This window comes from Ictidomys tridecemlineatus, chromosome 4 (assembly GCF_052094955.1).
Source record: "Ictidomys tridecemlineatus isolate mIctTri1 chromosome 4, mIctTri1.hap1, whole genome shotgun sequence".
NCBI lineage: Eukaryota > Metazoa > Chordata > Mammalia > Rodentia > Sciuridae > Ictidomys > Ictidomys tridecemlineatus.
Genome location: NC_135480.1, coordinates 15,845,590 through 15,862,495, shown reverse-complemented (window position 1 = coordinate 15,862,495; position 16,906 = coordinate 15,845,590). Strand labels below are relative to the sequence as shown.

Sequence of the window (16,906 nt, the reverse complement as noted above, 5' to 3'; positions counted from 1 at the left end):
TTCAAGAAGAAGCACAATTAATCTAGGGTAAAATGAAGGTTAAATTCGTATTTCTGGAAAGTTATTACTTGCTCAATAAACATTGATTAGAAAAATAAAACTGAAATTACTTAAAATGTGTTATTGACAATGAAACAATAGCTGTAAGTAAACAAGGGCTGTAAGTTATTCTGAAGAACTGTGAGGAACACTCAGATTTTATTTTATTTGTGAATTTATTATTATTTATTTATTATTATTATTATAAAGTAATTGCTCAGTATAAAGAGCAAATTATGAGTTTTTCTAAGAAACTTCTTTATTTTTTGGAAAGAGAAAAAAAGGAAAGGAGAGAAGAAAACAGTAGGGAAATTATAATATTTCACATTATTTGGATATCCAATAATTTAATTATGGAAATTAGCTAAAATGATTAAGAATAAATGTAGAAAACTATTTAACCTATGTAATTCAAACCTATGTTTTCTTAACAAAAGAGAAAACCTGGAAAGAGACACAATCTAACTTATAAATTAATTTACAGAAAAAATTCCAAATCTTTTGGAAAACAAATGTAAGTTTTGTCCTAGTTTACAATATATTATAAACTTATATGAGGAATAATTCTCTTTTATCATTCCTTCACCTCATGTTTTAGAAATGTTGGTAGTATATCATGTAAATAAATATTTAGAAATAATTTAGGTTTCTAAAAGTAGAATAAATAGGATATTTATGTAGAGGGCAAACTGATGAAAAATGTGCACTCCAGACTACAAAACATGGATTTGAAACCCAACTATACTTAAAATGGTTGTCTGATGTTCTTGCTATTTTATTCACCTCTGTGTCATTTGTAAAATGGGCAAGAGTACATTAACATTAAGTTTAGTGAGATTAAACAAAGTCTACTATATACCATGCTGTGTTTTCCAAGAAGTTATCTATTTTCAATATTTGAATTAGTAACATTAAACAATGTTACAAATTGACTGCCTATGTGTCAAGTACAATTAATATAAAATAGAAAAATGCAAAACCATGTCTCTGTCAACATTGGGACATTGAGCAGATTTGTTCACACAGGCAAAATAACAAATCTGTCAGAGATGCAACTTTCAGAGGATTCAGTTTATGCTGTAAATTTCAAATCTGTTCAATGAAACAATAGCAATTTAACAAGTCAGGCTGTACATTTAAATAACTTGAGGAATAAAACAAAGTCACTTCACAGCACTTATCTTTGAATAAACAATGAATTTAAGGAAAACAAATATTTCTTTCCCACAAATATCTCTTTCAGCTTCCCATTGTATTTCCAGAATCTCCAAATGCTGGCAATCCCTAATACTGGGAGTAAAACAAACACACAAAAACCTCTTTACAAGATATCAAAGTATAAAAACACCATTTAGGGTAATCATACTATAAATACACAATTCGGATTTAACTATTCTCTCTTTTTCTCCATCCTGATTCCTGAAGGCATATGGCTCAGAAAAATTGCACCCAGGTGAGAGAGTTCATTCTCATGGGCCTCACGGATCGCCAGGAGCTGAAGATGCCCCTCTTTGTGACGTTCTTATCCATCTATCTTTTCACTGCAGTAGGCAACCTGGGTTTGATCGTGGTCATTAGAACAGATTCAAGACTCAACACACCAATGTACTTCTTCCTTAGCAACCTGGCTTTTGTTGATTTCTGTTACTCTTCTGTCATCACACCCAAAATGCTTGGGAATTTCTTGTACCAGCAAAATGTTATAACCTTCAGTTCATGTGCTGCACAGTTAGGCTGCTTCCTCAGCTTCATGGTATCTGAGTGCTTGTTACTGGCTTCCATGGCCTATGACAGATATGTGGCCATTTGCAACCCTCTGCTCTACACGATCACAATGTCCCCAGCTACCTGTATTCAGCTTATAGCTGTACCCTACGGCTTCAGCTTCCTGATGGCACTGTTTCATACCATCCTTACTTTCCGTCTCTGCTACTGCCACTCCAACACTGTCAATCATTTCTACTGTGATGACATGCCCCTCCTCAGACTGGCTTGCTCAGACACACACTCCAAACAGCTGTGGGTTTTGACCTGTGCTGGTGTCACATTCATTTCTTCTGTTCTCATAGTCTTTGTCTCCTACATGTTCATTATTTCTTCCATCCTGAGGATGCGCTCGGCTGAGGGGAGACGCAAAGCCTTCTCCACATGTAGCTCCCACGTGCTGGCAGTGACCATATTCTATGGGACCTTGATCTTCATGTACCTACAGCCCAGCTCTAACCATTCCCTTGACACGGATAAAATGGCCTCCGTCTTCTACACAGTGATCATCCCCATGTTGAACCCCTTGATCTACAGCCTCAGGAACAAGGATGTGAAAGAGGCTCTGAAAAAAATCATGAACAGACAACAGGCTTGTGTGTCCAGGAAACTAAAAAAATAACTTCAATAAACAAAAATAGATTTTCCTTCATCCTTTTTTTCCTCATTAATAAAACTAGCTATGGTGACTTTGTCATATCTGTTATTCAATAAATACCTGTTCATTAAAAAGTAAAATCATCCTCTGTATTTTTTGGTACATAATTCTGACTTATTTCACATATAGAGGATACTATAATGATTTACATTGTAATTTCTCACCTAAAAAATGTTTTCTAAACAATTATCTCATTTGATAGGTATAAAACTAGATACTTGTCTACAATAGACAAAAGCAAAGGCACCCCAAATGCCCAGTCTAGGATTATATGAGTGCTTTCACATTATATTCAAAATTGAATTTGAATAATACATTCCAAATTAAATGGAATGATATTTTCTGATAAAATTATACAAATAATGACCCAGACTTTCCACTGAAGATGATCTTTCCCTCAGCAGAGACTAGGCAATGCCTGCAATTGTTATTGATTTTCATGTGAGAGTGTGGTGTCAAAGAATGTTACTGCTACAGAGAGAGGAAGGCCAGATGCTATGAAAATATTCTACTAAGCACAGAATAGTCCTTCATGTAAAAATTGGTTACAGTGGCAACTCTGAGAAAGTGTGTCCTGAACAATTATATGCTTAAAAATTGTCATATTGTCAACTGGTTGATTCTTAGTGCTGCTCAAAAATTTTAGAAACTTGCTGGTTTTCTCTTTCTCTTTGTTCTACCTATTGATATTATAATTAAAATCCCAATTAATTTTGTTTTAACTTTTCTTGTCTGTCAGTTTGTATCCCAGATATTTGGGGGTTCATTTATCATTTTTGCATGAATTTATAATTGCTAAATTTGCTTGTTTTCTCCTGTTACCTAAACTCTGTTTTTTGGTGGTGATTATTGTCTTAAAGTATTATTTTCTCCCACTGTCTTTAGTGTAACAAGTTCAGCTTTCTCTTGGTTGTTATTTGCATGGATTAATATTTCATACTTTTAGTTTAAATGTGTTTTTAGTACAATTGGTGCTTCTTAAGAAGAGCAATCTTGACTCTTTAATAAACTCAATACTCTGCCTTTTTGATTGGAGTATTTAATTCATTCATATTTCTTATAATTATTGGTGAAATTGAATTTATGTTTGTTACTTCACTAACTATATTCTAAATTGTTTATACTTTTATGTTTCCTTGTTTCAGCACTTCTGGACTCTTTTGTTTTGCAGTATTTTACGTAGATATTTAATTCCTAATTTGTTAAATAAACAAGTACACACACACACACATACATACACCCTGGCACACATCCCCCACACCAGTTTTTGATCTTGCTCATCCTATTTGATATTGGTGTGGGTTTTATTGCTTTTATTTGTTTACTCAGTAACTTTTCTGGGGTAATTCTGGAAAATATGTCTTTCCTGTAGTGTGTGGTTCTATAGTTTAAATGTTGAATATGCTCAAAATGCCCAAGTGTCCAAACACCACAAACACTGCCATTTTATATAGTTCATACAGTTTTACTTGAATAAACATTTTTTCACATTATTTTTAAAATTTGACTAATTCCAAGAATTATGGAAAATGAGATTTTCAAATGTGTACCACCAGTGTTTTTCTTGATTTTATGTAGGGATGTATTCCTGGAAGTCCTTGTCACACACAATTCCAGAAGTCCCTCACATGTCTTTTTATTTATCAAAAACGTAAGAATTAATTAGTGTTTTGGTTTAGATATGAGGTATCCTCCAAAAGCACACATGTAAGACAATGCCAAAAAGACTAGAGGTGAAATGATTGGGTTATCAGAGCCTAAACCTCATTGGTGTGCTAATTCACTCATAGGGATTAACTGAGTGCAAAATGTATGCTGGTAGGGTGTGGCTAGAGGAGATTGGTCACTGGAGATATGTTTTTGAGGTATATATTTTATCTCTGGTGAGACAAGAAGTCTGTCTCTCTGTTTCCTGATTCCAGGTTCTGATCTCACTCTTCTGCCATGAATTTCTGCCTCCCCTCAGGTCCAGGGCAAAGGTGTTACCTATAGACTGAGGTCTCTGAAACCATGAACCCCCAGATAAACTTTTCATCTTCTAATTATTTTAACAGGTCCTTGGTCACAGAGCCAAAATTAGCAGACTAAAATAGAAATTGTTACTGAGATGTAGGGTAATTTTTATGACTAACCTACTTAATCTGTGGTTCAGAAGCTCTTCCTTCCTGTTCTATTCTTAGTGGCTCTCTTTATATCAAAGAAGACATTTGACATTTGTTTTTTAGGGCTTGGCTAGCTTCACTTAGCATAAATAAAATACCATACAATGGGCAAATTAAATGATTGTAATTGATTTCACCGCTGTTCTGGAAGCCGGAAGCCCCAGATCAAGTTTTTGTCTAATTTGGTTACTAGTTGGACATGTCTTTTTACCTTTTAAGCAGGTTTCATCTTTCTGTGTCCTCATACTTCCTCTTTGTAGGGAGACAGAAAGGAGGAGATAGACGAAGAGAGAGGGAGAAAGCACACTCTGTGTATCTTTTTTCCTAAGGTCACTAATCCATCATTAATCCCCCACTCTCATGAACTCTTCTAGTCCTGATTACCTCCCTAAAGCACCATCTTCAAACACCATCACATTGGAGGTTAATGTTCAAAATATGAATGGGGGCGTAATGCACTCATAGCTAGTGTATTCTTCTCTGGTAACTATTAAAAGCATATACTTTTCTTGCTATGACCTCAGTTGCTTAAGAAAATAATCTTAAAAAGTACTCTTTAGACAAGATAAAAAGGAATTAAGTGATAATTTATATAAATCATGAGCATTTCAAAAAGGAAATTAATTAGTACATATGTCTTAAAATACTATAGAATAGGGTCTTGGGATTTGGCTACTCAGTATTTTGAAAAATACATTGTAAGAATATTCACAGTGCGACTCTTTTCTCTTGTTCACAAAGATAAATTCAAACCCTGTCACTAAACAACAACACCATTATCAACGAGGAAAACAAAAATCATTTAACAAATAGCATTCCCAAAATGGAAGTACTAGGACAGTAAGGTGATTCTACCTGCAGATCTGTGATCTGCAATTCCTCAAAACCACAGAACAAGTCTAATTCATCTCTAGTCTCTCATGGGAAATAGGCTGTAATTTTTATGAGGGTTGCATCAGTCTTCCTTTGGGATACAGTCACTAACAAAATCCTTTAGGTTGGTGCTGCCCAAACAACTGCAGAGATGAAATAGGAACGCCTTCTACCCAAGTAAGTGTGAAAAGTATACTTCAAAATTGGGATCAAAATGAACATTTTAAAAATGAAGTAGATAGAATCCAATAGATTTTAGGTTAAAATATTTTAGCCAGGAGCAGTGGCACACACCTGTAATCTCAGCTGCTCAAGAGGCTGAGGCAGGAGGATCGAAAGTTCAAAGGCAGCCTCAGCAAAGGTAAGGTACTAAGCAACTCATCGAGACCCTAAATAAAATATAAAATAGGGCTGGGGATGTGGCTAAGTGGTTGAGTACCCCTGGGTTCAATCCTCAGTAAAATAAATAAATAAATAAATAAATATATAAATAAATATCACTTTCTGAAATAAAGCTAAATAATATTTCCTCTACTTTTGTCTAAGTTATATATTTATGCACTATTATATAAAATATATGTCCTTTTAGTTTGAACTGGAAAAATATTTCAGAATTCCAAGATATAATGTATTAGATGATTTAGAAAATTAGTAATTTAATCAACTAGTTTAAATCTATGTTAAAACTGTCTTCACTATTGTAAAAGTTAGACCTTTTTCCCAAATGAGAAAAGAGTGTACCCAAACCAAATCATCAATGTCTCACTTTGATATAAATAAAGATATCACTGATATTATTTATGAACAAGAGGCATTAGGTATTGATATGTTTTTGCAAAAATGAATCTAAATTTTTCCATTACCAAACATCTAGAAGGGGCTGCAGTAGGAAATGATTGAAAAAGTCATGATTTCTACTTGTGAGCCTACAATCTGTGGAAAGAAGAGATATGCAAACAGCTGTCTGCTATTTGTGTGAGATGAATTGTAAATAAGTTTGCATAAAATGTTTTCATAGCACAAAGATGAAAAGTGGTAACCAAGCCTGGGGATGGAAAATCAGAGAAGCCTAGAAGGATAAAGTGCAGTTTTTCATAGGGAAAAGAATATATGAGAACAGGTAATGCTGTATTCTACTGGAGAACTTCAAGACAATTGTCTTCATTAAACTCATGTATATTAGTTTTGGAAGAAGGGGAGAGATGTGGCTGGAATTACATGGGCAATATTGCAAATGCCTTTTCAAGTATAATGCATACTCTATCTTTAAGATAAAACAAAGTAGCAAACAGAATTTCAAATAGATGTTAAATAGTGTGGTCTTACCAGGTATCTCCAGACATGGAAAATGAAATTTCAGTAAATTAGCTTCCCAGTTACAACCATGCACCATATAACAATGTTCAAATCAACAGTGGACCACATGTATGATGGTGGCCCCATAAGTTTGTAACACATCGTGATGTTGCAGCCATTTTAGGTTATGCAAGTACTTTGAGATTTGCACACAATAACAAATTTTCTTTCTGGTACATTCTCAGATTATATTATGGTTATTAATCAACTTGTGGCTATACTCCAAAAGGACTTACAAATTTGTAAAAACATAGACGAAGCTAGCAAAATCTTTTACCACCTATCTATCACAGGTAATGATAAGCAACAGCATTGATCTTTGATCATCCTATTATGAGTGATTGTCCTCATTATAGAAAGTGGTAGATACATATATGCATACATAGTGAAAAAGTGATATGCATGTCTATACTAGATGAATATTTAACTTTTTTCTTCCAAAATAGATCTAATAGCATGAGCCAACCCAGAGGCAAACTTTCCATTTATTTACTAGTAAAGAGGGAGCTTACCTCTACTTAATGTAGATCCAAGAACATTTTAAATCTTTATCAAACTACAAGTGCATTTCATTGCCATTATTAAAGCTCAAGCTTCATATTTTTTAATGCTGTGCCACATTGCTTCTCTATAAAGAAGAGAAAACATTGTGATAAAAATAAAACATTGGACTGGCTCTAGCTCAGTGGTTCCTTCAACAGAAAACCTACAAAAATAAAACATCACGGTATATTGCATAAGTGAGACTGTACCTGATGGAAGGAAAGCCTGTTGGTGTAGAGTCAGGATAGATGACCCATCTAATTCAGGAAGTATTTTCTGAGGATCTACTGAATAGTGACCTCTGTGCCACAAGTTCTAGAAATATAAAATAACTTCCATATGCTTTTCTCCAAAAATAATTATGTTTCTTAAGATTTTGATTCAGTGGTAAAAGATACTTGGTTTTAAAACATAAATCCTGGTGTATGTATATGCATATGTATGTAGACATACCTGCATGCATATATTTGCAAGTATATGTGCACACTCAAAGATAAATTCACACATTCTATATCTCACAGACACATGTATATTCTTATCAGGAATATAACATAAAATGATTGGTGCATGTACTAAGTCTGAGTAAAAGTGACACTATAAAAATAACTAAAAAATAACTAAAGAAATTGTCCTGAGGAGTTGAGGGTATTTTTCGCTGCTAGGAGGTGGCTGTAGAGAAGCAGTATATGTTTGCATTTCTGAAGCTGGTGGCAAACTTGGAAGACTTGGGGAGAGGAAGGAGTGAGTGCTAAATCATTTCTAAGAAACATTATTGAAAAGTGAAAACAGACTATTTTAATAGCATACAATATGTTTTTATAAAAGAAAATAATGCATTCTGGTAATTCTTCTAGATTTATGTAATCATAGATAGATAGATACAAGATAATCATCTTTTAGATATTTTTGTGTGTTCTATGACAGTTTATAACACGTTTCTTGGATCAAGATGCCTCTAATCAAGACAAGAGTTTCAGTTTGAGCAGTTCTAGGCACTAATGCATAATTGCCTATTCCTTTTTAAAAATAATTTTTTCTTAAAAATGAAGATGCATTTTTGTTTTTTCACATACAAATTATAATATAGGATACTCAAGATGTATGGATCCATCTTTTCCTCCATGTAAACATTGCTGTCATTTGCTATAAAGAAATCTATGTGTGAGGTTGGCAAGATGGAATGTATCTCATTTATTTAATATGAACCATAAATGAATTAGTATTCTATTTTAAAGTGACTGCTTTCCAAGGAGTACATGCTTAATAAACATTAGAGGCAATAAATACAAACTCTACTATCTGAAACCTTTTTGAGATAATCAAAAAAAATATGCTTCAAGACCCATTAGTCAAAATTAGATAGGAAATACAAGTTATTTTGTTTGTGTAGTATTTATACCAAGTCTCTTTTCTTGTGCTTGTAAAGCATTATCCATGTTTTCTTCAAAATTGCTTTTAATTTTTTTATGCAGTGGCAGGAGTATATAAGATATTACATTTAGGAATTGGGTACCAAGAAACCATATGTGTGTGTGTGTGTGTGTGTGTGTGCGTGTGTGTGTGTATGTGTGTGTATGTGTGTGTGTGTTCATCATGCTCTTCTAAACCAAACTTTATGTTGATATTTGTTTTCCTAATACAAACAGTCCACAGTAAAATGTGAAGATATTCCTTTTAAAACAATATGCTAAGGATGCAATTCTTTGATAATATCTTGCCCTGAATATCAGAAAGAATTAATAGTGGGAGAAAAAGGAGTACAGCAGAGGTAATAGGCATGAACCATCATCTTTTCAACAGGATCAGACACAGTTAGCAAGAAAAAAGGAAGGAGAAACAAATGTGTTAGGTAATCTTTAGTCCAAAGAGTTCTCTGCTGGGCAACTGGGAATTTTGTTTTTTGCCTTTTATTTCTTTTTTTTTTTTCAAAGAATTTGTTAAGTAAAAAGAGAGATGATGGCAGCTAACTATATCAAAACTTAGTTATTAGTTGGATTATTCCAGTATCATTAGTCTTTTGTGGTTGCCTGTGATGTGTTGTGTGGTGACCCTGAAAAGTTTTATATATATATATATATATATATATATATATATATATATATATATATATATATATATATATATATCTTATATGTGTATAATATTTATATAATTTATTTGTTCTAATCAGTTAAACGGGACAGCAGAATGTTCTTTGATTCATTGTACACAAATAGAACACAATTTTTCACTTCTCTGGTTGTACACAAAATAGGACCACACCATTTGTGCAATCTTACATGCACCTAGGGTAATGATGTCTATATCATTCCACTGTCTTTCCTATTCCTATGCCCCTCTCTTCCTCTCCCTCTCCTTTACCCAATATTTGGGGCAAGATTTTATCAAAGAACTACATTATTAGCTTGATTTTCAGAGTCCCAGATTACAGAACAAAACTGAAAACACAAACAAAACTAAAAACAGTCACAAGTCAATTTTATAGATTCTTTATTAAAGTCATAGCATTGTGACAGTTAGTGGGAGCTAACATATGTAGCAGGAAATTTATTATACTTTTGGTGGGGACAGATTTTGGTCATGTGAATAATCCCATAGCCATGGAACTTCCTACAGTGATAACAGACATCTCAAAATGCAATGAAATCAATACCCATGGTATACTGTTTGTTTTTATTTTTTCTTTTCTCTTTCCCTCTGTTCTGCCCCCCCCCTCTCTCTCTCTCTCTGTCTCTCTCTCCTATTTTAAAGGATTAAACTGTGAGGTTTTTAGAGTTTTACAAGAGACCATTAGTTAAAAACAACCTGATATATTCAACTTACTAAGGCCCTACTCTTTCCCCCTAATCTTTCAGCAGGGCCCAAGCAAGGCTAAAGTTTAGATCACTCTATTCTCCACAAGAACTTTGATTTACTATTAAATTCTGTCTAATGAAGATGACTTTGCCATTCCACGTCCAAAGCAGAATCTGCTTGTATAAAGGGAAATTGTTATTTCTTTTTAGCTACCCCAGTTAAATAGACTCATGGAAAATCACATGCACAAGAGACCTGTGAAATCAGTAACAGTTTGAATTGCTAGGGTGCCATGGGGAGGCAGGTTAAGGAAATAACTATTTTGCTTAAGTACACACTTGTTCATGTATTCCAACATGTCATGTTTATGATAAGAGCAAACCAAAGAGAGAGAAAAAGAGAGAGAGAAGGAGCAGAAGAGAAGAGGAGAGGAAGGAAGAGAGATTCTCTCAATGGCAGAAGTAAAGTTATAACTACTTGCCATGTTACCAATCAGATTGTATATACTTCTTGTCTTGGAGATAAAAATCTAAAATGAGAGGTACATGCCTGCTTTAATGTATGACAAATTTCTGATATATCAATAATACATGGTAAAAAATAACAAATTATGTAATAACTGGTGGTTCTGAAGTTAAGCTATTATAATTAATAAAATTTCATAATTACCAAGTTTAACAAATATACTAATGAAATAAAATGAATGTAAAAATGATTTTAATATGTGAGGTTTTTTGTTATTGTCTGTTTATTTTTTGGTACTGGGGATTGAATTCAGTGGCACTCAATCACTGAGTCACATCCCTGTCCTGTTTTGTATTTTATTTAGAGACAGGGTCTCACTGAGTTACTTAATGCCTGAGTCTGGCTTTGAACTTGCAATCCTCCTGCCTCAGCCCCCTGAGCCTCTCGGATTACAGGCATGTGTCACTGCACCTGCACTAATATATGTTTTTAAGTAAATACTAAAGATATGACAGGACCCATACAAATTGATGTAAATCCATTAAAATGTGAATGCCTTTTTTATTTTAGTAAAGCAACATATATTTAAGGCATATGGATATTCATTGCTTTCGACCTGGTAAGTTGGTACTTCCCATACAAAGATGTCTTTGCAACTCTCTATCAGGAAACATGTGATAAAACAATGTTAGTCGTATGTTGGTGGAATAAATTTACATGGACAATTGCTCCAAATATTTATAGGTCTTCGCCTCTATTGGTGTTATGTCTATTTCCTCCCTTCTTATTGTCTTTATCTCCTATTGTACATTATTTCTGCCTTCTATGGATTCTCTTGGCTGAGGAAAGATAACTACATTGAGAATGCAATGATAAGGTTTAGAGACTCCTGAGTCTACACGCATGAGTTTGAACTCCACCTGTTTGAATTCAGTTTCTTAAATGATTAGAGACTTCTATCATTTTTATAATGAGGTTATTTTTGTGTCTTTCATGTTAACCTTCTGTAATATTATGAAGATGCATAGAAAGCTATAGTGAGCTCTTTGTGGTAAGAAATGTAATTAGAATAAAAAAAACCAGAGAATTCCAATATGTCAGCATGGGACACAGGTGAGATGGCTTAAGTGACACCCCTAGAATAGATTTAATCATTTATGATACTAATACCATCATTTCTTAATAAAATATAATTTTTAAATATTTGGAAGATTAATGTTAAATTTTAAGTAAGACAATGCAAAGAACTTTAAATAAAGAATGAGTCACTGCAGACTGACTCCCAACCATCAACTCTTGACTTTGTAAATACAATTTGGAGGATTGTATTTATATAATTGTAAATTCAATTAATATTGTGTTTCTCACAAAAATTTCCTTTTGATCTTCACTCCGCCATCAGTCTTCAAGCATACTAATGATTTCAATATTAATTTACTATCATATTTGCATTAAATTATTTTTTGGAATATTAAATAAATATAGAAATATTAAGCTTGATTAGACTCTCCATCTTCTTCATCCACATGTTCCAAAGACAAATGGCTCAGAAAAATTGCACCCAAGTGACAGAGTTCATTCTCGTGGGCCTCACAGATCGCCAGGAGCTGAAGATGCCCCTCTTTGTGACGTTCTTATCCATCTATCTTTTTACTGCAGTAGGCAACCTGGGTTTGATTGTGGTCATTAGAACAGATTCAAGACTCAACACACCGATGTACTTCTTCCTTAGCAACCTGGCTTTTGTTGACTTCTGTTACTCTTCTGTCATCACACCCAAAATGCTTGGGAATTTCTTGTACCAGCAAAATGTTATAGCCTTCAGTGCATGTGCTGCACAGTTAGGCTGCTTCCTGGCCTTCATGACGGCTGAGTGCTTGTTACTGGCTTCCATGGCTTATGACAGATACGTGGCCATATGTAGCCCTCTGCTCTATATGGTGGTCATGTCCCCAGGAGTCTGCATTCAACTTGTAGCTATCCCCTATAGCTACAGCTTCCTGGTTGCACTCTTCCATGCAGTCCTTACCTTCCGCCTGTGCTACTGCCACTCCAACACTATCAACCATTTCTACTGTGATGACATGCCCCTCCTCAGGCTCACTTGCTCCGACACCCACTCCAAACAGCTGTGGATCTTTGTGTGTGCTGGTGTCATGTTTATTTCCTCCCTTCTGATTGTCTTTGTCTCCTACATGTACATTATTTCTGCCATCCTGAGGATGCGTTCAGCTGAGGGAAGACGCAAAGCTTTCTCCACATGTGGCTCCCACGTGCTGGCAGTGACCATATTCTATGGGACCCTTTTCTTTATGTATTTACAGCCCAGCTCTAACCATTCCCTTGACACAGATAAAATGGCCTCCGTCTTCTACACAGTGATCATCCCCATGTTGAACCCCTTGATCTACAGCCTCAGGAACAAGGAGGTCAAAGAGGCTCTGAAGACAATCCTCAAGAGAAAAATGGCTTTTATGTTTATGAAATTAAGAAAGTGATTTGAATAAGTAAAAGTGTATTTTTTAGTGTGTTTCTGTTTGCTTTTTTATAACTTTTTTGGCACCAAAAATCTATCAGCATGATTGTTTATTAATATGTAATTTATGTACATCTGTTCAATTTTTTATTTATTTTAATTAGTTATACATGACAATAGAATGCATTTATACACTTTAATATATCATACATAGATGGGATATAATTTTTGTTCACTTTATAACAAAATTCCTATAAAATTTCACATAGACTGTGACTTTAGGTATAAAAAAATCTGTAAGAATTTATACCCTTTCTCTCATTTTTCAAATGGAAAAATGTATGAATAGTTTTCTGGTCCATACGAATTTTTGCCAGTTTTCCAATGAAAAATACATAAAAACTGTCAGTATATACCTAACTATAGTCATAGCAAAGACAAAACTTCAGAATTCCCTTCTATACCAATCCTCAGTTTTAAATTCTAAGGCTTCATTACAACTTTCCATATGAAAATCAAAGTTTCCTAATGTGATATATTTCTTAGAGCCCTAATTTTTTGAAACCATACATGATAGTATAAAACTGCCATTTAGTTTGCATCTGCCAACTTGTCCGTGTTAAAAGGAACATTCTACTCTTACCTTACCACTGGTCAAACATGACCTTTTACATCCTGAAAATTCTTTAATTGAGATGATTTCTTATGCCTAGAGACCAGTTAGGTTTCTTTGTCCAGATTATCTAAAAAGATATAATTCAGAGATAGAATTATACTTCAGTCTACCCCCGAATTACATGTCAGGGGGAGGGATAATCAAATTCTAAACAAATGTGCTCATAGTTGATTGACACAAAGCTTTTATGTTTATAGATCATTTTGTTCATAGACCATTTACCAGTACTTGAGATTACAAGTAGTTCTCCTAGGAAAATCATGTCTGGGTGACCTGGTCATTATTTATTAGAGCGTATATTACAACACAGTTTCCAGTGGGCAAGGCAGCCCTATGCAAAGAGACGATGCCTCCTAGACAAAGATGGTGCTTAGATTCCAAACATATCATTGTAGTACATATATGTTATACTGGATGAGTCGACTTTCACATCAGTTAAATGAGAACACTGTTACTCAGTCTAATCTTTTTGAGAAATAAACAACATCAAAAGTTTATGATGGGAGTTCGTACATTATCTCCCTTTTTTCTATGAGCCAGAAGACCTGGGTTCTAATCCCAACATAATTAATTATAATTCACATGACCTAGAATAAGCAATTTATAAAAAGATGACATTACACAGCAACTGATAACCATATATATGTGTTTTCTCTCTTTGATACATATATAATATCATGATTTGACCATTTTTTGGGGGGGGTATTGAACTCAGGGGCACTCTAACACTGACTCACATCCCCAACCCTATTTTGTATTTCATTTATAGACAGAGTCTCACTGAGTTGCTTAGTACCTCACAGTTGCTGAGGCTGGCTTTGAATTTGTTATCCTCCTACTTCAGCTTCCCGAGTCGCTGGGATTACAGGCGTGTGCCACCTCGCCTGGTTTGATTTGACCATTTATCACACAGAAGAATTCTGAGTTTGTGACTCATGCTTATCTCTTTATTTTTGGTGTCAAATTCTTGCACCAATATGGGCACCAAAGAGGCACAAATATAGAGATAGAAGAAGGAAAATGAAGTTATCAATATTCACAAATATGGACTGCATTGCAAAATAAAAACATGCATACAAAATCAAAATCAAGCTTATCGAAGCAGAGTATAGCATAAAATATAGAACATGACTAAAATTGAATCCAAAAACAGAAAGGAAGAGGGAGGAGGCAAGGAAGGGGGGAGGAAGAGATAGATCAACAAGCTCATAGATATAATTGCTATTAACCATGTAAATCAGAGTCACAATCTTATGCAAGTCATTTCTGTCTATAGGATAAGCTCAAGCCCTATGCCAATAAATCCTAGAGCTGCTATGCGTGTCCATTTTCGAGGCATAGAGACTCAGACAACACTCAGCTCAGGCTGGGCAGCTCAGGTGTCCTGATAACATGGTAGCTAGCCTGGGGTGAACTGTTCAGTTTCTCCAAGGATCTAATAAAGTCAGAAACTTTATTCTCAAAAGACAAATAATTATCCAGTGAAGAAATTATCTCTTACCCCCCAAATCATAAGTCTCTACTGTAATTCCCTTCTGGGGTTTTACAAAGCTTTATAAACACCCCTACCTTTCACGGAATTTTAGATTTTACTAGAATTGCTGTGTTGTGCTGCGCATGTAGCTTATCCTGCAGGAAATGCTAGTTTGCAGAGCCATCTTTTGCTCTGGATACAGCTTACACTGTGTGGTATTTGAATTAATCAGCAAATGTGTAAGAGCAGCATTAAAACAATAAGGTATAAGGAGACACCCAAGTCAAATGCCATCGTTTGCTCTTCACCTTTAAAGTTTAATTTCAGTATGTCCAAGACCACTAAATCAAATCAGAAGTTTCAAAGAAGTGCTCATCTGAAACTTCTGGGATTATTAAATTGCAGTTGACGTTCATGTTTGTTCCATCTATTTAAGGTTATAACTTCATCTTCACCTGGCCCAATCATGAACTAATATGAGGTATGTTAGTAGTATTTAACCCCGTATCCTAACATTTGATTTTCAAGATTTGAAATCTAGATTGTGGTTCAGCTTCTCTCCCAGAGTGGATAAAATGAGAGAGTTTTTTTTTTCTTTGCTTTGCTTTTTCTTTCTTTTTTTTTGGGGGGGGACTATTGGAATGGAAAGGGTGAGATAAGGGTTTAATTTTATGAGAGAATTATATCATTTTGCAATGAAGCATGATGCTGTTAATGTATTTATTTGGATGCTGAATTTTTTTTCTGATGGATGTGTGTTGGTGCTGGATTGCAAAAGAAGGACTTTCCCTAATCCCTGTTGTCACTTTGACTTCACAACTTCTGCTAGAGTTGAGAATTGATGACTTGCCAAATCCCTTTCCTGAGTTAAAGTCTGTCATTGGAATAAATGTGTTATATCTGGGAGTCACAGAAAAAAACAAAAGCCGTTGTTTTCACAGAGTAGGGCATACGAACATCCAAAGTGATGACATGAACATTTGATATTTCTGCAGATCTACCACTTGGTGGACACAGCCATCTCTTAAATCTCTCCACAATCACACCTGTGTGTCAGGTTTGTATTCTTAAAATGAGTTTCTATGATGTTACAGCTATAGCCTTCTTAATATTTACTGTTCTATTTCTTCCAAAATTACTGTAGGTCTTTACTGTGATTTTTAAATACCTTAAATCTATAATATTTTAAGTGGCTCTGTTTGTTCTGACTAAACTAAGAAAGAGACACTAAATAGTATAGACACTAAATAGACTACATAAAGCTTCCAATAACAACTGTTTATATGTATAATGTATGTACTTTTATAACATGGGGGCACAAATTTTCACTTTATATAAATAGAAATATCATAGTGTAAGTAAGACCATTTGAAAACTTCCTAGATTTTGGGTCCTCAAATATAGAACAGCTAAAGAAATAGAAGAAAAATTTGAAGATGTTGGGGGTAGTTAAATAAATTTCAAAGCAAGAGCTCCAAAGAAAACTGAATAGTGAATGTGAATGGCAATCCCCAAAATACTGACAGCCAGCAGGGTAAGGAATCACAGATAAGTCTCTGAGCAATTTCACATCAAATGACTCTTCTGGAAATACAGTGATTTCGGGCATGTGACTAAAAGATGG

At 34.4% G+C, this 16,906-nt stretch overlaps 2 protein-coding genes across 2 annotated transcripts; both read left to right on the top strand.

Annotated features, from left to right (window-relative positions):
- The first annotated feature begins 1,468 nt into the window (after positions 1-1,468).
- Positions 1,469-2,425, top strand: LOC101978126 (olfactory receptor 8U9). Its single transcript, XM_005331615.2, has one exon. It carries the CDS (start codon positions 1,469-1,471, stop codon positions 2,423-2,425), a length of 957 nt encoding a protein of 318 aa, XP_005331672.2.
- Positions 2,426-12,197: 9,772 nt separating this feature from the next.
- Positions 12,198-13,154, top strand: LOC101977851 (olfactory receptor 8U9). Its single transcript, XM_005331614.2, has one exon. The coding sequence runs from the start codon at positions 12,198-12,200 to the stop codon at positions 13,152-13,154; it is 957 nt and encodes a 318-aa protein (XP_005331671.2).
- The last annotated feature ends 3,752 nt before the right edge of the window (positions 13,155-16,906 follow it).

Excerpts from the sequence above, each read along its gene's own strand:
- LOC101978126 (XM_005331615.2), top strand. The coding sequence starts at position 1,469 with ATGGCTCAGAAAAATTGCACCCAGGTGAGAGAGTTCATTCTCATGGGC.
- LOC101977851 (XM_005331614.2), top strand. The coding sequence starts at position 12,198 with ATGGCTCAGAAAAATTGCACCCAAGTGACAGAGTTCATTCTCGTGGGC.